This window comes from Pyrgilauda ruficollis, unplaced genomic scaffold (assembly GCF_017590135.1).
Source record: "Pyrgilauda ruficollis isolate IOZ18807 unplaced genomic scaffold, ASM1759013v1 scaffold15, whole genome shotgun sequence".
NCBI classification, from domain to species: Eukaryota; Metazoa; Chordata; class Aves; order Passeriformes; family Passeridae; genus Pyrgilauda; species Pyrgilauda ruficollis.
In genome coordinates, this window is record NW_024513654.1 from 10,373,516 (window position 1) to 10,401,345 (window position 27,830).

Consider the following 27,830-nt stretch of genomic DNA (forward strand, 5'->3'; position numbering starts at 1 on the left):
AGTTTTGTTGGCAGGCACAGTCAGTACATTGCTTTTCATTCTTAACAAGCTTAAATAAAGGGTATATGGCAAAACCATCAGGGAGATTGGGGCATGTGTGGGTAAGTTCAGGGGTTAAGATGATACGTGATGAAAAAATCCTCCTTGCTCCCATGTGTTGGTACACTTCTGTTTAATGTAAGAGAGTTCTGGGGTTTTTTTAAGATATCAAAGATACTCTCACTAGGGGGAATGACCAAACCAGTGCTGTTTTCTTGCAATGTCTGAAGTCTAAAGGACATCTGCTTCCACAGGGTGATTTTAATCATCACTGTTGAACCTGGATGACAGCACTGGTCAGATGTTACAAAAAATGGTCGATGGTTTGGGTGTTGCAGTTTTGATTATGGGCTTCTACCCAGTAGCCTTTTTTTGCCCTGTGCTGAGAGAGGAAGTCAGAGAGTGACTTGGCTTTTTCATTCCCAAAACACCACATGAAAATCCCCAACTTAGGTAGTTTATATATAGAAAAATAAGAATATCTCCTCCTACATCTCAGTTGACATTGAGGGAGGAGGAGGAGGAGGAAAAATGAAGTTCACCAGTCACTTGGGATGTGCCTTTCCTGTGTGTTCTGCCAAAGCCTTGAGGATATAGGCAGAAGGCAGCTTACGTTTTTTATCCTTCAGATAATAGGATCTTAGTCACACATCTTAGTGGGTTAATAAGATTTTTGTGTTGGCTTGTAATATCCTTTGACTTTCTCCTTTTCAGGTAGCTTCTTGATAAAATATGTGCCAGGGGAAAGAGATGTGAGGTGCAAGTTACTGTCCTGCCCCCTAACTTCTAAGAGATGAACCCTCTGCAGCAGCCAGACATGTACCTTTCTTTTTCTTTTCTAAGTTAAGAGGCAGTGAACATGCTTAAAAACTATAGCAAAGGAAATATAAGACTCAAGTTTGAAGGGGAGGAGAAGATGTAGACAGCAATAAAGGAATGCCTTATATATATTAGTCTATGTATTGTCTTATAGATATTAGTTAAAAATAGTATGCCAGATTACAAGATGGAATAATTAACTACTGTTGAACATTGTCATGATAGCCACAATTTCAGTTTTTCCATGGGAATGTGAACATGCAGCTTGAAGGTTTGTGTGGTCTCCTTCCTGAAGAAGTTTGCATCAGTACTGTAGCTCAGTAGCTGTTCCCAGTTTCTCGAAGTGTTGTTTTGCCACCACAAATTCCATAAGGATCCTAGGTGGGAATGCAGCAACAGATGGGTGCAGCTTTCCAAGGTGAAAACCCCTTACAGTGTCGTTATATTGATGCTTGTTCTTGTTGCTAGCCCTGCCCTGGCTTGCTGTCAGAGTTGATGACACCCATGGGAGCTGTTTTGTCTTTAACTGGTGGCTGTAAATTGGATGGGGGCAGTGTGAAGAAAAAAATAAATAATCTGTAATTCACGTTTTGATAACAGAATTTTGTGTGTCTGGTTGGTTTGTTTGTTTTTATCCCCCAAAAGAACTGGGCAATCTTACTTTGTATGTATCTTCGTTTAACAAGTTGTTTTGACTAAATCCTCTTCTCTTCGCTAAAATGCAACAGTTTTCATTCTGACAGCATCAACCTGTTTTACAGAATATAGAGCCCCAGTGAGAATAGACCTTTAACAGCAATTTATATCCCAACTCTGAAATGTGCACTTTATGTCTGCTATGATCCCTGGGTGCCTGTTATGGGATTACTCACATCTTACCATCCTAAGTTTCTTTCCATAAACTAATGGAAACCCTTGAGTCTGAGGTTCAAGGAATACACTCAGATGAAGCATGGTTTAACAGCTCCTTGGGGAGAAAGAAATAAGGTGGGAAAGTGAAGAATTGATGATCTATTAACTGTTTAAATTTCCCATCTTGAATTATTGACAACATGTGACATTACAGCTTTACAAATTACTGTCTATAAACAGCTTGGAAAATATGACCTTTGCCTTGTAATTGGTCTCAAGATGCCTTCCAGCTTCATATAAACAGCTGCTGATGGCATATTTTGTTGCAGCTGGAGTGGGTGGAAGAATGCAGGAAGAATTTTCTTGTCTAATCAGTCATATATTATAATTTGTCAAATGACAAAATGTGCTCTGTGATGGTTGAAATGTCTCTGTTTTAGACTGGGCTCATTCCTCTGGAGTTTTGGAGTGATCTAATTTTCAGTAATGAAGACATCTAATTAGATAAGGTTAGCTGTCTTTACCTTCTGCCCTGTCTCTTTCTAGAGCAAGGAGACACTAGAAAGCCCTGTGTTACTCTAATTCCTCCTGTTTCCTGGCCTGTGGAGACCAGTGAGTCCAAGCTGAATGGATGGTTTGTCCTGTTTGTCCATGGCAAAGCAAGTGCACTAAATTCTTGCTTCGTGGTCTTGTTCATGTGATTAACACATAAAGTAAGTATTGTGCTGAATTTGGCTCTGAGATTTCTGTTGATTTGGGAGAAGCTGAGAACACAAGGACTTGATTTTTCATCTTCTCTTCTTATCACTATTTAGGAGTAACAAGTCATCAGGTTGGTACTGGCAGACAGAGCTCATAAGGCACTTTGAACTGAACTTTCTCAGGCCTGAGCCAAATTAATTTTTAATTTTACTCCATTAACATGGGGTTGCCCTAAGATGAGACCTACCAAGTTAGTCAATGGAGTGATGCATTTTATTATCATTTGTTAGTGTAAGATGCGTAGGGAATCATAGAGTGTTTTTGGATGAGCAGGTGTTTGGAAGAACAGATGTCCCCAACACAGTGCAGCAAAAGACTGTGCAAAATAAAAATCATCTCTACACCAGACTTGCTTGTTTTCTCAGTTTCTGGGAAACATACCTTGTGTCTTTTAATGTAGTGTTGTTCATCACTGACTAAAGATCACTCCAAAATGTCTATGCTCCTATCTGTGTGGATGCAAAATCCAGTAGGATTGCAAGAAGGGGAATAGAAAGCTTTGGCTCAGGTCCTTTTAGAGCTAGACAGGGTGGAAGTTGTGACTTAACAGAGCAGGTCAGGACCTTTTGAAGCCCTCTCTTCCTCTGTTAGAGGACAGGGAAGAATGATTTCAAGAGTGGGGACCAAGGGGCTCATCGGGATTAGTGTTCCCACCCTGTCTCCTGCAACAAATTCTCCTGAACTCTGCATGCCTGATGTTTGTAATAAAACCAACTTACATCACAGAGCTCTTGTAAGGAGTGATCAATTAATGTTTTCAGGGCACTTTTGGGACCTAAAGGCAAAAGGCACCTTATGGTCTTAAGTTTCACTACCCCTGCTGCCCCAGGATGTAAAGTTTTACTTTAAAGATCCAATTTCTTCCCTGGAGAGGGAGGGAGGCAGTCTATTATTCAAGGATATCATCCTTATCTTTGTTGTAGTTGCCTTGTGGCCATGCAACATCACTCAATAATACTGTCAAGTATTATCTTTTGCTTGTGCCAGAGTGCTAACCAGTGATTTATTGCTTGAATACACATTGCTTTCATGAAAGTGATTTGTTGAAACAATAGTAAAGTGCTAAATAAATTATTCATTGAATGCTAATTTTTCACTTTTATATTCTGTCGTGAGCTTCAGAATAAACAATCTGGGTGTTGTTTATAAATCCCAGGTTTTTGATTGTGTGCATCCCCCACACCCAGTTTTTCCCCCAGGACATGGTTCTTTTCCAAAGGATGAGTATCTTCAGCCTTTCTCACCTTGGTTGCCTTTTGGGCTACTTTTCCTCTTCATGTTTTTTTCAGGTAGAGTTCGGTGAATTATGTCCAAGTAGAGGCTTGGAATACTGGTTTGGGAAAAACTGTGTGTTTGCTTGGGAAAACTTGCACTGACATGGCTACATATATTTTTATTCAATTGACCTCAATGCCCTTTTTTTTTCCCTTAACTTCTGTCTCCCCCTGAGCTTATAGTAAATTTTTGGTATCCACAAAATGCAGTGGGAAGGAACTTCCCTACTTATATATACGTAATAGTTTTAAACTCCCAGGTTAGCTTGTTCCTGTATGCTGAAAAGTAGTGAATAATAAATTCAGTACACTTGTGACTTTTCAGATGTCTTTCATATCTCCTTTGTCTTTCTTGGATTGATAGTTGGAGTAATTTCTCACTAAAAAAAAGGTGGGTATTTCTAAATCCTTTAGGAACTTCTGGGTCTTAACCAGAAAAGGCACCACCAGAAATAGAGCTTACAAAGTAGGATACTAGTGGCTGACAGGCATGTTTTCATAAGTCTTTTCTTGGGTATTCTCTCTTTGATTGTTGTGTGCTGCTGTCTTTTACCTGCCACTGGCTACGCTGCAAGTCCTAGTTTGCACATGAGATCAGGTGTCTGAGAAACTCCTCAGCAGCAAGTTTTTACTTGTAGATCTGCTGGCTTTCCTACTTTACTTCCAAAATGGTTTCTCAGCGCTTGAAATCTTTGTCCCCTGGCAAAGCCTGGAGCCTCTGGAATGTTTCTAAGTGTTTCAGTAGCGAGCCAGGAGCAGGCCAGGCACAGAACAGCAAAGTGCTTTTCTCCACTTGACCCTTCCACCCTTTCTGGGTGTCCACTCCAAATCACTGGCAGTGACTGCGTGTTTAAGCGCAAGCTGCTGACTGCCTGTGAATATAATGGGGTGTCAGAGAAGAATTGTCTTTCCAAGTAGTTTAGGGCTTTTCCCTTCTCTGGTCTTAATTCTGAAATAATCCCCTAAAGGCCTGTGTGGGTATTTGGTGAAATGAATAAACAGAAGACTACATCTCCCTCTTGAAACATGCACAGAGTTCTCATGCTAATGGCTTTTAAGCATCAATGCAATTATAGTGTGTAATCGATTCTCTCTATACCAGCTTTTGTCTTCTGAAATGAAACCCTGTTGCTTTCATAATTATTTGCCTTTGTATTAAAACTTCTCAAGATGACAGGATGTCTATTCCATTGTTTTTGTCCTCCTTCCCATCTTTCCTGCCTGATTCTGCCACTGGAAGAAATTTGTTTATTACATTTTCTTAGAAACCTGAGTATCTCTGTTTTTTTTCCTACAATAATTTGCTCGCTAGATTTTCCTTTTGCTTCTTTTAATTTATTTGGTTTGTGTTTGGTTCTTTGGTTTAGTTAATCATGTTTGGAGCTGCTAAGAAATATTTCCATGAAGCGAATTCTTATTGAATGAAAGAGGAATTAGTGAAAAGGGATTTCAGCGTGGAAAAAAAAGGACTCGAAGCAGGGAATTAATTCTACTTTAGAAGTTAGTCAGCATGTCAGTGGCCAAGGTGTTTTTCTGGAATGTGATAGGCCTAGGTTTGGGTCCTTTTCAAAGCCAGGAAAAGCAGTAACTCAGTGTTTTGACCTTTGGACTTTAGCTATTACAGTCTCCTTCTCTCTGCTTTGGTGGTAATATTTTAAATTCTTTTCAGACTGTAACAAATTCCTGTTTCATCCTGATGACAAGCATGAAGACTGGGGCTATCTTTAAAAGGTTTTAGGGAGAAAGATGCTGCATTTAGCCTCTCTTCATAATAATTTGTGTTGCTGTCTATACTAAAAGTTGTCACCATGCCAGGGACCCCTGTAAGCTGAGTGTAATAGAAACTGCCATACATCTTGCTCTACTACTGATTGAATTATACAAGATTAACAAAGGAAATACTGGTATCTGTATTTGGCAAACATTGAATTTCTGGCCAACAGGTGGTTTTTACAGATGCCAAAAATAGGAATAACTATAACAAATTTATATAAGTTCATGAGTCCTAAAGCTACCTATGATAGCTATAAGAAAAAAAAAGGCCATTCCACATCTTTGATCATCCTTGATTGCTCTCTCTGATCCTTTTATTATTAGGCACAATAGTCACAATAGTTTTTGAATTAGGAAGAGTTTAATCTGCTGATTTATGGAAGTTATTAAAGAGCCACCTTCTACATGGACAATTTTTAATGCTTTCCCTCTAAACTTCTTGACATGGCTACATATATTTTTATTTAATTGACCTCAATGCACATTTTTTTTCCCTTAACTTCTGTCTCCCCCTGAGCTTATAGTAAATTTTTGGTATCCACAAAATGCAGTGGGAAGGAACTTCCCTACTTATATATACGTAATAGTTTTAAACTCCCAGGTTAGCTTGTTCCTGTATGCTGAAAAGTAGTGAATAATAAATTCAGTACACTTGTGACTTTTCAGATGTCTTTCATATCTCCTTTGTCTTTCTTGGATTGATAGTTGGAGTAATTTCTCACTAAAAAAAAGGCCATTCCACATCTTTGATCATCCTTGATTGCTCTCTCTGATCCTTTTATTATTAGGCACAATAGTCACAATAGTTTTTGAATTAGGAAGAGTTTAATCTGCTGACTTATGGAAGTTATTAAAGGGAAGAGCCACCTTCTACATGGACAATTTTTAATGCTTTCCCTCTAAACTTCTGTCTCTTGTGCCACAGGTGGGATAGTGGGCAATATCAGGCCTTTTTTCCTGTTCATTGATGGCTGCAAAAAAAGGAAAGAATTTCACCTTACGGGTTCTTTGTAACAGAGATTGGTGAAATGGAGATTTGGTGGTTTAGCTGTATAACTCTGTGGTTGTCCTCCTCTGTCATTGCACCCCTGTTGATCTGCAGACCATGTGGAAACCAAATCACAGAAGTCTCTATGACTCCATGACTACTTGAGTGCTTGGTAGAGTCCCTGATACTGCTGGCTGGTTTAAAATTGCTAAAAATAATATGAAGAACAAGATTGGTACAAGTAATTTGCCCCAAATAGTGAGTTCTCTCAAATTTGGTTCTTTTATTCATGAGCAGCCTGTAAAATTCTCAGTGAATTATTCAAGTTTATTTGTGAATTTATTTGGAAACATTTCCTCACATAGCTGTCTCACCCAACAGTTCATTGAGAATACTCCTGTGTTCTGGTTGTGTTATTTACAGTCCCAGGGTTCTGGGTGATATTGGGAAGGTAGAGATGAAGGGAACAGATAGGTGCCCAATTATTTCCAGTTTTTGAATGTGCAAACTCTCAAACATGACAGCCTGAGAATGATGGTTTATTGACTCATAATGCATAGAAAAGCTTCAAGTCCTTTAGTTTCCTACTCAATTATAGCAGGTCAGCAAGCTCGTGAAAACTTAATTTAGTGCTTCTTTGTTATTGACTTATGTTCCTGTTAAGTAGGCGATGGAAGGGATCTCTAGAGTTTAATAAGGGATTCATGGATCACTGCGCATTGAGGTGTACTTAAACTGTCTTGATTGTGCCTGGATATTTGTTTCTCTCTCCCCAATTAGAAGACAGCGTGACTGTTTCATCAGGAGACTCATGAAAATATAGTTACACCATTAAATCTAGCTACCATTTTTTACGCAGCTGTATGTAAAATGTTACAATGCTTTATTAAATATTAGTCACACTGCAGGCTGCCTGTCTGTGTGTGAGGCAGTGCCTGTGACTGAACCTTTTCAGCTGGTAACAGCAGAGCAGCCAAACTGCAGGCGGGGCGTGTTGAGTTCCAGCAGCTCTGCATGTGTTGCATGCTCCTTGCATGAGTGGAAAGCACCACAGGAGAAGAAGACTGTGGCAGCTGCTCTTTCCTCAAGCTGTGGCACATCCTGAAGATCAGCTGATAGTGCAGAGTGTGCAGCTGGCACATGACTGAAAGTAGATGCTTTCTGTTATGTTAGTAATTCTGGTACAGATCTCAAGCTGGAGTTCATTAAGACCCAGCTCAGTTCTCTTATGCTGGAAATTAATATGCTCTCAAAGCATAGAAAATAGCACCTTGAGATGTTAAAATCCATGGTTCTGGATAAGGAATCAGGACAGAATACTGTCCTGAAGGTTTTCCTTGGGTTGGGAGGGTGGTGGGGTGCAGGAGAACCTTCATTGTTTGTTTTTTTTTTCTCCTGGGATTTCAACAGTCAAAAGGAGATGTCTGATCAACACATCAATAGTCTTCACAAGAAACTGATTCAGAAAGCTGCTGTAAGTGGCTAGCAATCAAGTACTAGAAATATTTTATCAAATATACTATGTCCAAATGATTTCAACAAAATGTTGATGCGCAGTCTGTTCACAACTCGTGCTGAGAGCTGATGGTGTGCAAGTCAGGAAAGTAGACTAATAAATATTTGGTTTTTAGTGTTGTGGGTTATCCCAGGAGAGCTGCAGCCTTGACTGAAATGCATGCAAAAATATATGTAAAGCATGAAAGTCTGAAAACACTAAAGTAGAAGTTTGGTTTTGGTTTTGCCTTCATAAGCAAAGTCTATTGTGGGTTGAAATCAGCATTAGAATCCTGTAGGAATCAAGGCCACCCTATGGGCACAGGGTTAGTTCAGTCTACAGGTAACAATGTAAAATTCAGGGCCCAAGAAGCTGCAGTGAGCACCTTTAGAAATTTGATCATGGTGTTCTGTTTGAAAAAATTTCTATCACTGCAAAGCCATGAAAGTTTGTTGTGAATTTAGACACTGTTGTGCTGTGTAAGGTGGAGAGCACCGAGAGGTCCTGGGGATGATGGTGGAAGTATCTCTGATTAAATGTGTTGAAGATAAGAGCTCTGTTGGTGTAAATGAACTTGAGTTGTATTATCACAGACCGTGTTGTGTGGTGGGTCTTTTGTAATGGTGATCAAACCTCAAACACAGTGATGGTTGTAGTCCATGTCCTCTTTTTAGCTGAGCATGGGCATCTTTTGGCACAGTACTCGTGTTGCATTCCCAGGAACAAACTTGCCATGGTCAATGGGTACAGGGGAGTGTTACAGCTGCCTGACTCAGTGTGCTGGGAGATCCTCAGTGCTGCTTTCTGTGGCAGTGTTGGCTGATTTGCTTTGAGGACACACGTCATGAGCCCAGATGAATTTACCATGGCACAGAGTGCAGCCTGTTGCTTACTTCCCAGTGAGGTATGAACCTGATCAGTAGCACAGTGCAGATTTCCTGGCCAGCTAGTTCAGCACTGTTTGATGAGAGAAATATTTTTTTTGCCAGGGGAGAAAACCATTTAATTCCATTTGGAACTTGTGCTGTGGTGAAGGACAAGCTCTGGCCCATATCCTGAGGAAGCCTTGCTAGAAGTATTTACAGAGTAGTTGAAAACAGGGTCAAGACAAAGATATAAGCCAGTTGTAAACCTGGGTCAGAAGTGCAAGGAAGGCTACGGTGAGACAGCATAGATCAATTGGTCATAAGCCAAAGTAGGTCTGGGAGAAATTTAGCCATGGTTACCCTAGAATTCCTGCTGTGATAGCAAAGATCCTCCTGGGCCTAATCTAGCAAGATCACAGACCAATCTCTTCTGCCCAGCCACTGACTTATGTTTTGAAATCTGTTCAAAACATCTTCACATCTCAAGTTTTAAAAAGCAATTAGAGGTCAGGACTGATTAACAAGATACGGGTTTTTTTGAAAACGTTCTTATAATTTGAAGAAAACCATGATGGTGCCCAAGGTGTGAATGCCTTGTCTTTCCCAGAATAGTCACTGGGAACTGATTTCCTTTGGGAGATGGTGAACCAGGTTTAAGCACCTCCTTTGTCAGTCTGTCTTCCCAGGTGTCTGTTTTTTGCACTTTGTCTGGGTAACTAAACCCATTTTTAATGCTCTGTCTCTTGGTAGGTGCACTCATTTTGGGATGTAGTAAACCCAGGATCAGATATCTTTTGCTCTGAGCTGTCAGAGCAGAAGTGATAAAGTTTTGTTTCTCCTTTCCCACCTGCTATGGCAGAATAATCCACTTCAAGTGCTGATCCTAATGAATAACAGACTTTCTGAAGCCTTGTATTTCTGTGCAAGAGAAAGGGTTATCTGTATTCACAGCAGAGCTGGAATAAGACTGAATTTTTAGTTCCTTTTCATTCTATTTCTAGTTTGCTTGTTTTTTTTCTTCTTGGTCTTGTTAGCTTGCATTGATTGGTAAGTGGTAAAAAAAGGGAGAAAAACACACAGTCCCAGAAAGCAAAAACAAAGCAAAAAATGAAGAAAAGGCGAGAGACTATTTTCATTCCATTACTGTGCTTCTTCACAGCCCCTATTCTGACATTTAGAACAACATAATATGCATGTCTCTGTTCATTAGGTTCCTCAGTACTACACAGTGACAGCCACAGAGGGTGGGGGGAAAAAAGAAACAATCTTAAACATGAACTAACCTTTGCAGGCTAAATAACAAAGAAATGAGAACAGCAAAGAAGAAAAATTATTTCTGAAAAAGTAAATATATCTGAAATCATGGCCTTGCATACGTAACTCAACTATCATTACAAAGGGGGAAAAAGAATAGTGGTCTCTAGGGCAGAAATAACTAATTTTCTGCCAAATAACTTGTTTTGCATGTATATGTTTGAGCAGATCTATTACTGGTATTTGAACCCCAGTAAATGACACAAGGAGACTGCTGAAACCATGGATAATCTTAAAGATATTTGGAAGCTGATACAGATTCTCAAAAATTAAAAAACTTCTAATAGAAAGAACAGCTCTTACGTGTTGTTGAAGTAGTGTACCTATTCCAAGGATAATAGTTCCTGCACCAAGTGGAGATATCAAAGCTCTTAATCCAGAACCTGGTGCATGTGTCTGCCACAGCATAGTGTCAAATACAAATCTTGAGAATGTTAAATGCTAAGATTTTCTCCTAAATCTACCAGGAAGTCAGGATATAGCAATATTGCTTAGGGTTCTTGATGCAGTTAGTCAGGAACTGACATGCATGTTTGGATGGGTCCAGGGATGCCTCTGGAGAAGGATTGTTAGAGCTATATCAAAAAGAATTGTGATGGAGTACAGCTGGCTTTCTTCCCCCATCAGTTCCAAGACTGCATAACTTTAAGATTGTGTGGGTTTTACTGAAATTTATCGAGGAAGCAAAAAGAACAAAAGAGACATTCCAGCCCTCTGGAGGGGAAATATTTTGATTTCTTCTACTGGCACTTTTAATTTTTTTTTTTTCATTTCATATTCTTTTTGGGATGTCAATTACAATTTTTCTGTACTCAAATGATGAGACTAAAATTCTCAATGGAGTTTTCTTTCATGGCTGTTTTAAGATTTGTAAATTTTCCTCACTTGGGAAAAAGTAAAAATTGGAGTGTTTTATGAAAAATAATTCTCAGTCTATTTAGCACCACTAATTACACACTCCTGATCTTAGTATTCCATAAAATTAGCCTGATTCTAATTCTGGGGTTTTACAGTTTCTTGATTCTTGTATGATCTTCCCCAAGAGTACATCAGCCAGTGGCAAGGAACAGGGATTAAAAAAATCACACTGCTTTTCCTGTTTATTCTTCCCAATTTCTATGCCTGCTTTCTTCAGGTCTGCTTCTAAGACTACCAGATGTCAAAATATTAATTGGGGGAAACATTCATTAGTCACTTATGTCCCTGGTACCTCTGGCAAGCAGAGCAGGAGAGGGGCAAGAGGAGAAAACAGGACTTGGAAGGAGATATAAGGAGCTGTGCAGCTGCTTTGCAGGTCCCAGGGAGGCTCACAGCCAGGGTATGTGCAGCTCCCCCTTGATGTCTCCACACAGGAGTGGAGTTCACAGCTGCCTTTCATTGGGTTGGTATTCAGAAAGGCTTTATGTGCACATCCCATCCCCTTCTTTGGTCTTCTCCCCCTTGGTTTTTATTTACTTGCTAAGTAGGGGGATTTGCAGACCTGTCCAGAGGGGGCTATGAGAGGTGGCAGTGACACAGCTGTGGATCTGGAGCTGACAGCTGCCCTGCTGTCATTGATAAGCATTCCTGGGAGGGTGGAGATGGAAATGCAGGATTTACAAAGCCCTCGATGGGCATTAGCTCTGGTGAAGAATATGTATCCACCCCAGCTCTGGCTTCTGCCTTGGCTGGGGTTCCCACCTTGGCTCCCTCTTCAAAGAGGGACCTGCCAGGAGAAAGGAGTTTTCTCTTTTCTGCCAGCACTGGGGTTTTGGGGAGCAGAGGGGATGTCCATGTCAGGGTGCCCTGGGGAGCAGAGGGGGACTGTGACTGCTGTGTGAGTTTCCCCATGAGCTGCACATGACTGGTGTCCATGCAGATAGGAAGTGCTTCGGGCAGCCTTTCTCCATGCTGGGAGTGATTTAGGAGTCATGCTGTAGAAGATGTCAGAGGTGTGTTCTCTGCCCCCTGTACTTCTCTTTCTGCTGTCTCATGTGTGTGTGTACTGGAAGGAGATAATTGCTATTGTGGCTGTTTCAGGGTGTGTAGGAAGTAGATGGGCTTTTGGCTTTGGAAAAGGCAGTGGTGAGTCTGTTCCTCCCCTGTGGCAACTCTGCCATGCTGGTGCCAGCTGGCATTGGGCTGATGGGCACAGAACTTCTACAGTCCTTTGCTGCTCAGCTAAATTGATTGAACAATTTTATCAAGGAACCAAGGGGACTGTGTGTCTGTGAGCCTCATTTCTGAGGAACCCAGGCTGAAAATAAGAGGTATATAGATCAGAGGTTTTGTCAGATAAGAGTTGGGTCTCTAATTTACTGTGGTTTTAATGGGATAGGGAGGAGGATAAGATATACAGTGAGCTGGCAGGGAGACATGCAAAATGAATTAGTAGCAATAATAATGGTCTGGTAGTTTGTCCCAAATGTAGATCTTGTTAAAGAAGCCCATCATCTTGAAAGTCAAAAATAAGTTTTTAAAGACACTAACAAAAGAGCAAGCTGAAATCTTTTGCTGCAAATTCTTTTTGCTAAAATTGCTTTCCTCCCCCTGGTAAGGTAATTTTATTGTAGAAGTGCCTGCTTTGGCAGGAGGGAAAAACTCTTTATCAAAAGAGCTAATAAAAGCCATAAACTTGGAAACATTTCCATTCTGGCTAAACCTAAAACTTCTCAGTGAAGTTACAGAAGCATTGGTTGTTAGAGATATTTGAAGGTCCTCAGTTCAACCTCTTACTCAAAGCAGTGTTATCACCAGCTATAGATCAGGTCAGCCATGACTTTGTCTAACCAGATATTAAAAAACTCCAAGGATGGAGGATTTACAGATGTTCTGTGTAGTCTGTCCAGGTGTTGAACTGTTACCCTAATTGAGATTTTTCCTGATGTCCAGCCAGTCCACTGATGATCATTTGCTTGTGTCAAATCATCTGCTGCAACCAGAAAGTGTTTGACTGGAGACAAGCCAGTGGGTTATCTGTGCACCACAGCTATGAAAAGGATCAGTAGCTTCAGTGTCTGTGAAACAGAGCAGAAAATAGTCACTATTTCTACCGCATACAAGATCTCGTCTTGTATCCTGAAACTCTGTCTAGATCTGAACTTATTCCCACTGCACTCTGCCTCCTGGGGTTAAGGGAAGAACCTGTTGGTGATGTCATGCAGAGGAACTGAACAAAAAAAAAGGTCCAAAAAAAGGCTCAACATATATCTCTGCAAATTCTTTCCATGTCAGTTTAAGCAATTGCTTTTAACAATTCATTCAATTATGTTAAGCACCCATTAAAGGAATCCTAAGCCCTCCCTGGGGTCACTTCAGTTCTGTGAGATTGTAATTGTTTGAGACTAACCATGATTTCTTCTTTTGCCTTTAGGTGATTCTAATTCTGACAAAGCTGTATGACTACAACCTGGGAAGCATCACAGAGAGCTCTCTTTGGAGGTATGGAGATAAATTGAGTTAATAATTACCACCTTGTGTAAATAGGAAAAGCCTGATACAATTCTTTTATTGAATTTAATTAGATTTCTTTAAAAGTGTTGGAAGGTTTCTAGCTAAACCTTCTCTCACTCCTGTCCTTTCATACTCAAGGACAAAAAGGCTGAAGTCTCATTGTCTTGTTTCAGCCAGATAAGGCACTTCTCAGCTATTCTGTCCTTTGATTTCACCTTTCCCATCTTATTCAGATTGAAATCAACCAATTGGTTTACTTTTGGGACAACTGAACAGCCCAAAGTCCTTGTTTATAATGAAGGATCTCATGGCTGGTCTGCCCAAATGATCCTTATGAAAAGCCAGAGTTGCTGAGGCTGGGGGAACATCTATGAGTGACAGATTAGAGTGTTAGTCTGTTGATTAGAACTGATGTGATTAGCACTAGGTAATTGATTTCCACTTGTGTGAACTTGACTGCTGGACCAATTTAAAGGGAGTGTTTTGAGACTTTAATGATTTAAAAGCATACCATGCACTATGTGAACCAAAGGGAAGAGCTGGGCCATGAACAGTTTCTTAAGGCAGTTATTTGGATTCAACATGAGCAGATGGTGCCTGGTTTTATTTCCCTGAGAAATTAACCGAAGAACTGTTTCCTCTTTCACTTCCATGAGCTGAAAGGGTGGTTTTCTCAGAGTTTCATCTGTGAAACTCTGGTGGGAAGCTTAGGAGTTTTGTATGCAGGTCACTGATGAAGGCGGATAGGCTGCTGGCAGGATAGAAGAAAACTGGGTATTTGAAACCTCTTGTTGGAGTGAACTTGTTTTGATAAACTTATATTGGAAAGGGGTTTTCTTTTGTAAGGGAGAATTCTGGGACAGAGGTAGAACAAATACACTTTTTGCTCAGGAGCTGAGTGGGTTTTAATAGAATGATAGAGGAGGGAATTGGCATGAAGTACATTCTGAGCTCCGGCTATTGCTTCACCCACTGCCTGAAAAAATAAAACTAAAACAAAACAGACTAAAACCTAAAGAAACATAGAACTTCTAGGATTTATTCTGAGCAGTAACAGTGATGCTCATAAGAATGAGTATTTTGTGGGGTTGAATAAATGGTTTTTCATACCGTTATGGGCGGTTAATCAGTCTTTTCATACACCTTGCTGCCATGACTTTCTAGTCCTTTGTCTTTACTATGGTGTATGCACACCTAAAGGGTCTTTCAGGGCTGTGGCTTTGGCCATGTTTTTCTAGAGGGAATTTGTGCTAGATTGTTTGATTTCTCAGTGGTTTTGAAAAAGAATATTCATAAATACGAAAAACATTTTCATTTTCTTTGACTACTCTTAAGTCATTTCACCATGAGAAGTACTCACCTCTGCTTTGTCAGTCATTGCTGAAGTTATGGCATTTCAGCATGCAAAGGCACCTCCTTCCCCATTGCTGACAGTACTGAAGATCTGCTTCTGTGATGCAGGACTGTGTTGAGGTACTGTTTTCTGACTGAAACTAGGACAGCCACATCAGAGTGGAAGGCACAGTTCCTGATGAGATGTATGAATGCAGCACAAAATTGTGCTGATGGCCTTTTGTGCTCTTTTCTGTTTCTGGTTTCTGTGGAGCATTCCACAATGGCGTAAATTTTGCCCTGATTAAGAAGGGAGGGACTGTGTGGATGTCACTGGAGGATGTAACAGGTAGCTGGGACCCCAGCAGTGTTGCAGCCCCAGAGTGAGGGAAGGGCACTTTTCCTGACCTCCGTCCTAATCTCAGGATGTGATTAACAACATAAAAATAGCATGATTGTGTCCTCTAGTCTGGAATTTTATCACCAAAATCCGTCTGATAAAATGCAAAAATCTGAGTATTTTATGAAAAATAATTCTCAGTCTATTTAGCACCACTAATTACACACTCCTGATCTTAGTATTCCATAAAATTAGCCTGATTCTAATTCTGGGGTTTTACAGTTTCTTGATTCTTGTATGATCTTCCCCAAGAGTACATCAGCCAGTGGCAAGGAACAGGGATTAAAAAAATCACACTGCTTTTCCTGTTTATTCTTCCCAATTTCTATGCCTGCTTTCTTCAGGTCTGCTTCTAAGACTACCAGATGTCAAAATATTAATTGGGGGAAACATTCATTAGTCACTTATGTCCCTGGTACCTCTGGCAAGCAGAGCAGGAGAGGGGCAAGAGGAGAAAACAGGACTTGGAAGGAGATATAAGGAGCTGTGCAGCTGCTTTGCAGGTCCCAGGGAGGCTCAAAGATGAGGACATATGCAGCTCCCACATGAAGTCCCCAAACAGGCTGACACCAAGACCATATGAAAATGATTATCATATCTGATCTTCCTTCCTGTATTATACTAGCATTCATTCTTAAGTTTTAAATTACCCTCAGCCATCAGGGTAAGGTGTATGAGGAGCTGAATAATTTTCTTTTTGTTTTAGTATATAGCAGAGGATTAATATTCCGTGAGCTGACCTTCTCAATATCTTTTGGAGTGTGTTAAAAGTTTTAGTATCTGTGACATCTTAGAACAAGGAATTCCATAAATTATTTGAGGAACCAGTTGTCTTACTTTGAACCCCTCAGCTTCACTTGGCACATGTCACTTATCAAGACTTGCTTGCATTTGTATCGCCAACCATCCAGAATCCCTGGGAAGTGCTTTGAACGGGGAAATGCTGGAGAACCACAATCAACCCACTTGTCTTTTCAGTGCTCCATTATTTGTGGCTGGCCCTTAAGTGCTCATGGTTGCTCTGGAAGCTGCCAGTTCACTTCCTTGGATTTTCCTCTCTCTTGTTACCTTAAGCAAGCCCGTGCTGGTTACACTGTGCTCTATCCTGAGTCTGCCTCTGCTGTTAGATCCCCCCTTACAATGCAGCCATGCCTTCAGGTCGCTGGTAAATATGCTTATCAAAATCCCAGGACAGCTTCTCTGTTCCTAATGTGATGGAAAGAAATGACAAGGTGGGCATATCTTATTATTCTGTGTACCTGAAAGAGGTTATTAGCTGTTGCTCCTCCTGGCTGCTTAAGCAACATGTTAATTTAAATCTCCCTGCTTCTTTGAAAAGGATAGAACAAAAATAGGTTTGAGAGAACGTGTGAAACAGATCTTGCAATTTATTTCATGCCTCTGTGTTTCATTCTGGGGAATGGAAGAGAACATCATCTCATGTCTGGTTTGCTTTTTGATATCAGGAGTTCTGATTCTGAAGGATAGAGGGGAAAGGTAGTTCTGCAGGTACCCACAACTCAAGAGGAATCTGTCTTGAATACATGACAGAGAAATTCCACTTCTGCCTCCTGCGCTCTCCAAAGGTTGGTGAGTGATGAGGGGCATGTTACTGACACAGTAATTTGTGCAATAGCTGGTTATAAGCACATCTGGAATTCCAAAGTGCATTTGGGTGATTTAAGCATTCTTACTGATTGGACTGTAACCACCTATAACCCAACTATGCCATTGCCTACAGGATATGAACCTATCCTCTTTATAAACACATTACTTCCTGCTAGGATTAAGTTTTTTTATTTCTCAGCCAGTTTACTGTAGCTGGCTGCTGCACTAAGGGATGGAGAACATCCTTCTAAAACTACTGACAAATTAAAAGGCCACTGGTGACAGACATGAAGGGAGGAAATACAGGAGAGAAAAGAGACAGGAAGAATCTGTATAATCTAGATTGTTAAGGCTCTGTGTGCACTGAGCTTTGGATGGCAAGTGAGATGCTGCTTCTGTACATGATAAATGAAATTTTGCATCAGGCTGGGCCTGACTTTAATTATACCACTATCCTCTCAGCAGACTTTTTCCACAGATTTAGTTGAGAACTTTTTATTTACTTTTTGTTACTCTTTTTATAGAAGAGAAAGAAGGTGGAGAAGGAAAGATTATCTGTCACTGAGCAATTAACTGAGTGTATTGGATTTATTTCTCTTCCTCCCGTAGATATCTCTCAGATCAAAAAGAGGATTAAACTGTGAGAGTTAGGAGAAGATGTTTTTACCACTGGAGTAAGATAAGCTTGCATTTCAAGTAAATAAAAATGTCAGAATTGTGTGCACGGTATCCATGAGCTGTAGACAGCTGTGGGAGGACTAATCTTTTCCTGTTTGTGTAAATATGATGCTCTGGAAAGATGTGCATGAGCAACACTTGCCCTCAGGACCATGAGAGGCTCTCAAGCCATGAGTGCTGCCATTTACCTCTTTGCCTTCTTATTGCTCTGTATTTGGTCAGAAATTAGTAATTTCCTGGAACTTTGTATAAAAATAACAGTAATTAAACCTTCCTTTTCAGCCAGAAATTAGGAAGATGTAGAGTTTGCTTAGTGTGAGAATATTTTAAATCATAATCTGTTGCTGTGTTAGTTCTGGAAGTTACTGATGATAATCTTGACACTCCAACATTTTTCCTGAGCTCTGAACTACCCAGTTCAGGAGTGATTATCACTTCCAACCTGCCCTTTACTGCTTCTAGTTTCTGCATTAAGGAAGCTTCAGCACATATGCCATAAAGAAATCTCAAGGATGCTGAAAAATACTTATGTCTCATGTAGATCTAGATTTAATTTTCCGTATGTAAAGCAGGGGTTGTTTATGGTTGCTAATTTTTTTTATTCTTGGAAAGCTAAAAAGGGATCTGTTTCTAGTTTTTATATGGTCCTTTTATTTAACCTTGAACTGCTATTTTAACTCCTCCATCAGTTTACTTATTCATTCCTTCCACCACCACCACTGCACATCATGCTACAACTCCATCCTTTCAAGAAGGGAATTTGGGTTGTAATCTAGAGAAGAGTCAGAGTTGACCCCAGCCCTGTGTCTATAAATACTACAGGTGTTTTGAAGCGTCCCATGCTGATGTTTCTGCATTCAGTTTCCTGGCTCCTTTCTCTCTCTGCAGATGAAAACCATAACCACCCAGAACTGTTGATGCATTTGTGGAGATTTTCTTCTCTGGACTAGCGAGTTTTTGGAACAGGAGACTTGAAAGTTTGACTGTATTTGCTTACTTCCTTTATGGGGAATTTCTAGGTTATGTCTTTTATTATACTCATCGTTCTCCTGGACCTTTTATGCAGGTTCTTTACTTCTGTGTTGCAGATTGACTGTTTTCAACTCACATTTATCTTCTCCCTGCTAAGCCACACTAATAAGGTCGTAATGTGTGGCTTAGTGACACGGTGTGCTCTGCAACAGCAGATTAGGGTCTTCTAGCTGAAGTAGGAGGTAGGAGAAGCAAATGCATATGAGAGGAGCTGAAAAAGTGAGGGGAAGGAAAGTCTCATTAAGCACATTTTAGCCAGCAGTTTTGTGGGGAAAAGGAACTTGAAAAGGACTATTTGAAAGGCTTTTATCTATAAATAACGGTGTCCCAGTTGCTCAGTGTAAGTCACTTTTCTTAAATGAATATCAGAGCTTGATAAATGCTGCTACATTATCTCCCATGGGCCTTTAGTGACATTGTAACAATGACATTTCCTTGTGTCTTTGGTTTAATCCTTTTTCCATTTTCTCCCCTGCAGACGTAGGAACCTCTGGCTCGTCTGTGTATAGATGCTGGAGGGTTTCTGGGAGAGGGAAGAATGGGTTTGCACACTCAGCTGTTCATGTAGGAAGCAGTAGCATTTTATGGTTTGATCACAGTGGGAGATCTGCCTGCACTGCAAGTGGGCTTAGAACATGGATCTTTATGCCCTGTGTGTGGAGCTCAGTGCAGCCTTTTTCCTGTGTGTGGGGACACTCTGTTCAGCCATCGGGACCCCTAGGGACCTAACAGCTTCTAAAAGGATCAATTTTTGTACCTAAGAGGGCTCATTTCACCCTGGTGACTAACAGCAATAAAAACTTTTAGCACAGTCAACTCTTCTACTTGGCCGCCAAAGTTTCCTTGGATGTTCTTTTTGTTATCAAAACCAGCTCCAATAAAGATGAAGGGTGGGGAGGGGCAACTACCAACCAATCAAAAAAAAGTGCACCCCAACCCCCCCCAAATGACCTACCTAGGAAACAACCCACAGCAGATGCTTAGTTTAGCAGGAAACTTAAGTTTTACTGAATTTTACCAGTTTTACATTCCCTAAAGAATAAGGGCTGGTAAAACCATTGCATTTTGTGGCATATCATGTGTGTTTGTCTAATGAATCTCATGTAAGTTCTGCCTTGACTTATCTTGAAGAGTCATACTCTGATATTATGAAGGATCAGATTCAGTTGAGAATTTAGTGATGTGCTTCTCACTCCCTGGTCTGTGAGGATAAAATATTCAGCACTAATGATGATGTAAATTTATTAAGCCTATTAAAAATGTATTCTCTGTTGCAGCCAGTCATGAAATGTAGGAGTGTTATCAAGTAAATCAGAAAGAATCCAAATCCATTTTCTGCATGAAAGAAACATGTAAATCAAGATAATGAATATTAATGCTGACATATATTAGCAATATACTGTAAATAACAAATGCACCACGTTCATGCCACTTAAAAGGCATAAAGCGTTTCCATGTACTTTGTCATTCTTACTCTGCAAATTAGATGATGAACTTCCATATCTGTTTCTTAGGCTGTACCTGTTTGCTCAAATGATGTTGGTAAAACATAACAGAAATATCTCTGGTTCTGGTCCACAGGGTTCATCCGTCTGCTGTGGCTGTGTAATAACTGCAGACAAGCTAGACTGGAGCTGATGTCTAGGGGGAAAGACGAACCACACAGTACTTACCAGTTCATAAACACAAAGTAAAACATCCTTTGTGTTCTGGTGTTTCCATTCCTGTCATATGTCTATGCAGTCATTTTGCAGAGCTGCGTAAAATTGTACTCATCTCTTCAGGGGGGTGTATCTACTTCTAATCACCAAAAGGAAAGAGTATATTTGGGGCTGAGCTTGGGTTAACAGGGAGATACTTCAGCTGAAAGCATTTTATAAGCTTCAGATCTAAACTCTAAGGTTTTCAGATCCAGGTCCCAAATATTTTTGCATCTGCACCTCAGGAATTATCCAGGCAAACAGTCAAAGCTTATTGTTCCTGCAGAAAGAGCCAGGCATATGTCATTAGGTCTTTCTTGGAGGACTTAGTGAAGCACCTGGAAAAGATGTGCTGTAGAATTGTATATTTAAATATGTATCAGTGGTATGTTTGTTGTGCAGCATAAACTGACTGCCATTTATCCTGAAACATAGTGCCTTACTTGGAACTATCCTTTTATTTCCCTGATTTCTCTAACCTACCAAATAATTGGTCAAAATGGAAAAGGACAAATGAAGCTCACAATTATTCAATTAATGCCTTCAATAATGGTAGCAAAGCTGGCTTTTGAGTCTGATCCTGCCAGTGGTTCCTGTGACAGTGGCTGCTGTGCTTGTGGAGTGGCTTTTCTGTGTAAAGTAGGACATCAAGGCATGAGCTGTTCAGTAGGAAGGCACAGAGTTTTTTAGAAAGGCTGAAGCCGCTGGTTGAGACTCAGATCTGTGTGTGCACAGAATTGTTGGTGGATATTGTGCAGGTCACTGGACCAGCTAGGGCAAGGAAGGGTCACTTTGCCCTTGTCATTAGGATGTACCGTTTGAGGGGCTGTGTGTACTCAGCACTGGGAAAGTTTGTGCTTGTGTGACAGGGCCAGCCTGGGGGAGACTCAGTTCCTGGTGAGCAAGGAATTAATTTGCAGCTTGAGTTCCCCTTACGTAGGAGGAGGCATGGGGGAATTCAGGAACTTTTCTCTCCTGGCTGGCAGCTTCCTGCTGCTATTATGCCAAGTCATTTCTCTGGTGAGATGCATTAAGAGGCAGAGGAAGATGTATCCTCCTGATTATGAACATCACTTGTAATGTGCTCTGAACTGATACTGTGCTTTGCCAGTGGGAGGTAAAAAGCCATTTCTTTTCACCCATTTCCCCCTATCCCTCAAATGAGTTTCTTCTGCAAGGAATTTGTGTGAATTTCCCCAGCATCCACTGTAGTGTGTGCTGTGTAGCTGAGTGTGAACATAAAATCTCTTTTCAATGATCCTGCAATCTAGATAGGTGGGAGTATCTATGAAAGTTGCTGAGTTGAAAAAGAACAGAAATTCAGAAACACCACATGTATTGTGCATTAAATGACTTCATGAGGAGATAGAGACTGATATCTAATCTTTCTCCAAGGCAAATTTTTTGCAGAAAGAGTGTTATTCATTCTACTAATGTACTTTTACTGCTGTATTTTATGGCTATGTACATATCTGTGTGGTATTCTCATTAATTTTCTTCTGGTTTTCCTTCAAGCCTGAGCTGCTGGAGTTGAGTGGTTGCTCAGAATCTCAGATTTTCTGTGGTAGGAGAAAGCCCCAGTTCCTGGTTTTCACACAGTGAAGAGAAAATTGAATAGCTTCAATTGCTGTACAGATGGGAAAGCCCAAACACAGACTCTTCACACTTAGTTCCTTAGAGCTTTTTTCTTAATTGCTTGAAGTATCTTAGCTGTGAAGACAAATCAGGATAGGATGGAAGTTGAATAAAAATGCAATGGGTTCCTCAATGAACTGAGCATGTAGGTACCTCTTTGTCATACCAAAGGCTAAGGTTCAGCTCTGGTCAGGCCAAGCAGAACCTCGGACCTGCTTTCCTGAAAACCAGCTTAATGCTGGCTGATGGCTTGTATGATTACACTGTCCAGCATTAAAAAGAAATCCCAAAGAGTTCTTTTACTGAACTTCTGTTAGTGTTTGCTTTTGATAAAATTAGAGGTTTTTTCCATTTTCATAGTTGTAATGCTACAAAGATGCTCTCTCTTCTATGGCAGAACAGGAATAAATGAGACACCCCGTCGGAGTTAATGGGGAACTGTATATTTCCTATATATTTAGGAGGAAATAAAACTGGGTGGAAAGGATACAGAGACTGAAGAGATGGCAGATTCCTTGTCACTTATTAATAGTCAGGCCCAGCAGGCCCTGGCTGCCTGTCTTGAGCTGCTGAGAGATTTTTGTTAAGCTGCTGGCTTTATAATCTGCACAGCATTCAGCTGCCAGTCTGATGGGCCCTGTAACCTCTGGGGACAAAGGGATGCAGTCAAAATCAGGCCAACATTGTCTTTTTGTATTTGAATAGAAAACCTTTTTCAAATAACCTGAAAGGGAAATAGGAGGCCAGAAAACTGTCTGTTTAATTACCCTTCTGTTATACAGCAAGATAAAAGGAATTTTTAGGCAGTTCTAAGCTCCCATTCTGCTTTACCAACAAGTCACTGTTTTCTTACTGATAGTTCGAGTGTTTACATTGTCAGCTCCAAAAGATCAATTTAGGAGGCTGAAAACGACACATTTTTAGTCTCCTTTATTTCTCCAGTGTTTAGAGCTATGGAATGAAAAGGACAGCTCTGAGTCCTGGCCTTCCTACATCCAGCTTTTTAGGCAAGCTTCTTCACCGCTGCGTGTGTGGGTAATAAGGTTACCTGCCCATCTACATGAGCTGAGGGTTTTGTATTAAACTAGTTAATAAAATCCAGTCTTGGAAAAATGAGAGTGGAGAAACCTACATAAACCTACAGTCTCTGTCCATGGCTGAAGCCTAACAGAGATCTATTCTATGCTTTACCAAGCCAGATGTCTGATATATTCTCTTCCACTGCCTAACAGAACCACGAGAAACTCCTGTGTGTCTTTTGCAGGATTGTCATCTTTGGGTCAATGTGTGATATTGTTAGTTTGGATTTTGCCTGAACAGAGGCTAATCCTTGCAAAAGAATAAGAAATGAGAACCCATTCCTTTTAAACTCCTTCCAAGGGGTTTAAACACCACAGATGTTTTATGACCACAGACTGTATGCCAATACTGGGAAAAGCACTAGATGTAGCAGCAACCTGAAATTTTTATTTTATTTTTCTTCATAAAGAAAATTTTATTTTCTTTATGAAGAGATGAAAAAAGCTTTTTTTCCTAACTGTATGTGTAACTTTTCAGTTTCTCTGTTCTTCTGTTTTCTGTGAGGTGAGGGAGGCAGAACTAGAGCCTTTCTTTTCCTCCTTACTCCACGGTGGGGCTGCCTAGGTGAAAGCAATGCCATTCTGTGGAGTAGGTAAGAATGTGAAGGTTTTGCACAGTTCTTCCTCAAAATGAGCTTTCCTTGCTAGAGTTTTCAAGAGGGACTCTGATTTTTTTCCTAGCTTGCCTCCAGCAGTGCCCAATAAATGACAGCTATTAGCAGTGTTAAACGTTCAGTAAGAAACCTTTGAGGTAACTTTTCTTCTTTGAGCTGCTGAAGCAATCAGCTTATGCCCCAAAACATGAGCTTTGATGACTTGCCATCTGACATTATTATCTAGTTAAAAATGTAAGTTATCTCAATTATAGGCTATTGGCCCTTTCCAGTGAGCACATCTGTGGCTTGCAGGGACTCTGACCTCCTTTGGCTGTGAGCAGTGTGCACTGACTACAGGCATTGTGGAAATATAATTTCTCTTCACTTCCCTGCCAATGCTCGAGTGACGATGTGCTCCCTTGTTATGAGGCAGCATAAAATTTAGAGGCTAGTCACGGTGAAGGTAGTAAGAAAGAAACTCAGAGACCTCAGTAAATTTTCCTTCTAAGTGTTCCCTTTTCAAAGGTAAATGGTCTTATTCTTTGTAATCTCTCCCTGTATGTTAACAGCTTTCACAATGCTAATTCTTTTGTAAGAAAAGCACATTACAATCCCAGTCGACTTTATCTCTGGTAAGGGAGCCAAAGAAGGAAGAAGCCAATGCGCTTTTTAAAAATTTTTTCTTTACACTCCACCAGCTACTCAGCACACATGTATTGTAAATTCAAGATGTGGATGTTACTCAAAGAAGCAACTGTGATGTCACGAGTGTTTTAATGGCCTATGATTTATTTCCCTAAGTGCTTTATTAAGATGATGCACAACAGCATTTGGAAGCCAAATGCTGCCTTAAGAGAGACTTGGAGGAGTTATTTTCAATCTCCTGACTTTTCTTCCTCAGCACAGTAATTTGTTTGATTGGAGCAAAAGGGCCCTGGATTCAGAACAGGGATTCTACTTCTTATTTAGTGTTTCTTTGTGCGTTAATCAGCCCCAGTTTGTGATCTGAGTGAGCAGGAGTATGAATGAACTTACTGTGATATGAGAGAGCTGCATGATTCAGGGAACAGGATACTGGCTGGGGTTTGGAGATTGGCGTTCTGGCGCTGTATGGGTTTGTGGTTGTTTGATAGTGAAATACTTGGCCAGGCATAATCCAGAATCAGCAAATTCATGAGAACCAGAAGTCATGTGCAAGGAATCCTCTCCTGGCAAGGTATTTCTAATGACATTCAGGAAGGTTAGCCGTAGGTGCAGTGATATAGGGCCTCTTTGCCATTAGTCTGGTGATAAATCTGGTATAATTTCCAAGTTTTGAGACAGGTAAGGTAGTGAATCAAAATGAGACCTGAAGTAGTCACAGTGGGCAAATGGATTAGTGAGCTGAGATCACTTGAGAAAAGGTATTTCAGTTCAACAGATAATAATAGTAGGACAGGGGCTGAAGGCTGAACTTACAGGACTTTGTAATATCTACTTAGAGCATGGAGAAAGACTGGACAGTCTGTAATAGGCAACAAATTGGACTTCATGTCCCACTGTGAAAAGACTGAAATGCATTGATCTGATCAATGAGTCTATAAGCTAACGAGCCAGGAGCTGAATTTTGGAAGAAATTAGAACTTTGAAATGTTTAAGATACTGACTTGGCATGTAAAGATTTTTAAGACAGCATACAAATTTCAATAAAACTCTTCCCAAAATGGGATTTCTGGGCAAAAATTAAAGTGACTAACTGAAATGTCGATTTGAATTAAAGAATAGTCATAAAATTAAACAGACCAGAAACATTCTTCTAAGGTCATGGATAGAGCAAATGCATAAAATTGCAACTGAATCAAGTTTGGTGCCTGTTTATTAGAATAGTGACTTGGGAGGTATAACAAGGGGAAGCAGATATGAATGGTGGAATAAGGTGGCCAGATGATTACGCAGGATAGGTAAAGGATGACAAATACCAATGAGAGATGGGGAGGAAATCTGATTTTTGGAGCAAAGAGGATTGGACATGGTTAAGATGAGAAGGGTTGTGTGAGGACTCAGCCCTTCTGCTTGTAGAAGCTGGTGTTAATTCACTGAGCTGAGTCAAACAGCACCACTTCCCACAAGCTCCAGAAATTACTTCTGCCCAGTGATATAAAAGCAGCGTCACCCTCCTTGTTAGGCTTTTCTCCTTACTATTGATATTACTTTGATGGCTACTATTACCACTTAGCTTTTTAACATCATTATAGAGCAAAATAAACAGAAAAGGTGGGTGGAAATAGAGTTAGTGTAGCTGTAAAATCTATTCAATGTATGTCCCATTAGAAAATAATGGTCAGTATTGTAATAAGTATGAATTCATTCTTCAGGCCCTCTATTAGCGTAATTATGAAAACACTGGGCTTGGCAGTTGGCTTCTCCTAGATTCAGTTGCTATTTTTTGTTTCAAAAGAAGCATGCTGAGTGAATTGGTTTAGAAAGAAGACGTAATAAAGCTCTGAGTAAACAGGGCTTGTTAATTTGTAGAATTTCTATTGAAATTGCATGAACAGAACATGTATAGAGATATAATAGCCTCATTTATATTTGTGGATTATCCCTAATGCATAGTAACTCCTGAAATGCTGATCAGTGCTCTACAAAAAAGGGAGAAAAAGTCGTTTTCAGTTTGGTTTTGAAAAAAAATGAAAGATCTAGTGTTTTTATGAAGACAAGCTGCATGTTGCAATTTACCCCCAAACCAAATCCATAATCTAAGTGTGTCTCATTTAACTGAGGGAATGTGTGAGGCTATTTACTTCTGTTATAGTATCTATCACTCTAGCCTTTTTTATTATAAATAATTCCATCAAGTCATTAAGAATTGATCATTGAACAAGGAAGATCCACTGCAGTTGTACTGAGGGGTATTTTGGATTGAACCAAGGATCCACTTGATCCAGTATCTTCACTGTGAACCTGCAGCTGGTAAAGATGACAAGGGTGTAAGGAGAAGGCCAAGCCATGTGTGTTACTTTTTGGATGTAGCCTTTCAGCTTATACTGACTTCTGCCTCCTTCACTTTTTAAAACACCAGAATGTTTAGCGGAGGTGTTTAGTAGCCCTTGGTGGGTGTATCTGTGAGGTTTGTTTGTTTTTCTCAGAATGTATCCATCATTTGAACCAATACAATCTTGTAGTATCCAGGAGGATGGGCAGCTGAAAAGCACCGGGTGGTTGTTGGTCTCTGTCAGCTGCAGAGACCTGAATTAGTGCTTGAGAAGGAGGAGGTTTTTCTGTGCCTTTAGCTATGCAGTTTCTTTTTCCTACACCTCTTTATATTTTTGAAATCTTACTGTGTGATGAAGGCAAACTCACCCAGCTCTTTTTTGTCTTCTAAATGAACTGGCCACTCAGCATGATGGAGAGTGAAAGTGACAAAGTAGTAAATGACACAAAATTTCACTGGTGTGTAGCCTTTAGGGCAAGGAGCTTCATATAGCAGCTGCAGAACAGAGTGTTCTTCAGTTCTATTGATTGCTCCTTAAACATTGCTTTATCCTTTCAATGAATAAAGAAAGTAAAAAGGGAAACTTCAGAAAGCTCCATTCTGTAGTTAAGAAAAATTCTGGTCTATAAACTTGTCCTGTTGTACGTTTGTATCATGCTTCTTACTACAGAATGGAAGAATGGAAGACTAAAGGAGTGATGGTTTTGGATGATCTTCACCTCTGTATTGCTTGCAGGCTGGACAGATTGTCTCTACCACCTCAGAAATACTTTTTTCTTCAGAGAAGTGGCAACAGCCTTGACTCCTAAGACCCAGTTGTTTGGAATGAAAACAAACTGATGAAAAACATCAGTTACTCATATTTAATCTGTGGGCCTAAACCTACAATGGGGCATTATTGGCTTTTTGAATTTTCTTAAAGAATTTCGTGGCTTCTCTGCCTTCTTCTGGTTGAACATGATGTAGAGAATTTAATCTAGCTTCAACATAGAACAAGCCACTCCAAATGTACCTGTAGAAGTCTTGGTCAGAAAGGAAAAAGCAGAGTAAATTAAAATTCTAGTAAGCTGTGTCTTCTCTGTTGTGAGAATGAAATCTGAAAGGCAGTATTAGCTTCTGTAAGGTCTGGAAGTTCACCATCTGATGGGATGAGTCAGCCTCTACTGGCTGCGAAATAGCTTT

General features: G+C 40.2%; 1 protein-coding gene across 1 annotated transcript in view; it reads left to right on the forward strand.

The window, feature by feature from the left end:
- SORCS1 (sortilin related VPS10 domain containing receptor 1) overlaps positions 1–27,830 on the forward strand; it is a 258,603-nt gene that overhangs the window by 68,394 nt on the left and 162,379 nt on the right. Inside the window, exon 2 of the mRNA XM_041461224.1 lies at positions 13,535–13,602. Within this exon, the coding sequence (XP_041317158.1) occupies positions 13,535–13,602 (68 nt within the window). The remainder of the gene's footprint in view (positions 1–13,534; positions 13,603–27,830) is intronic.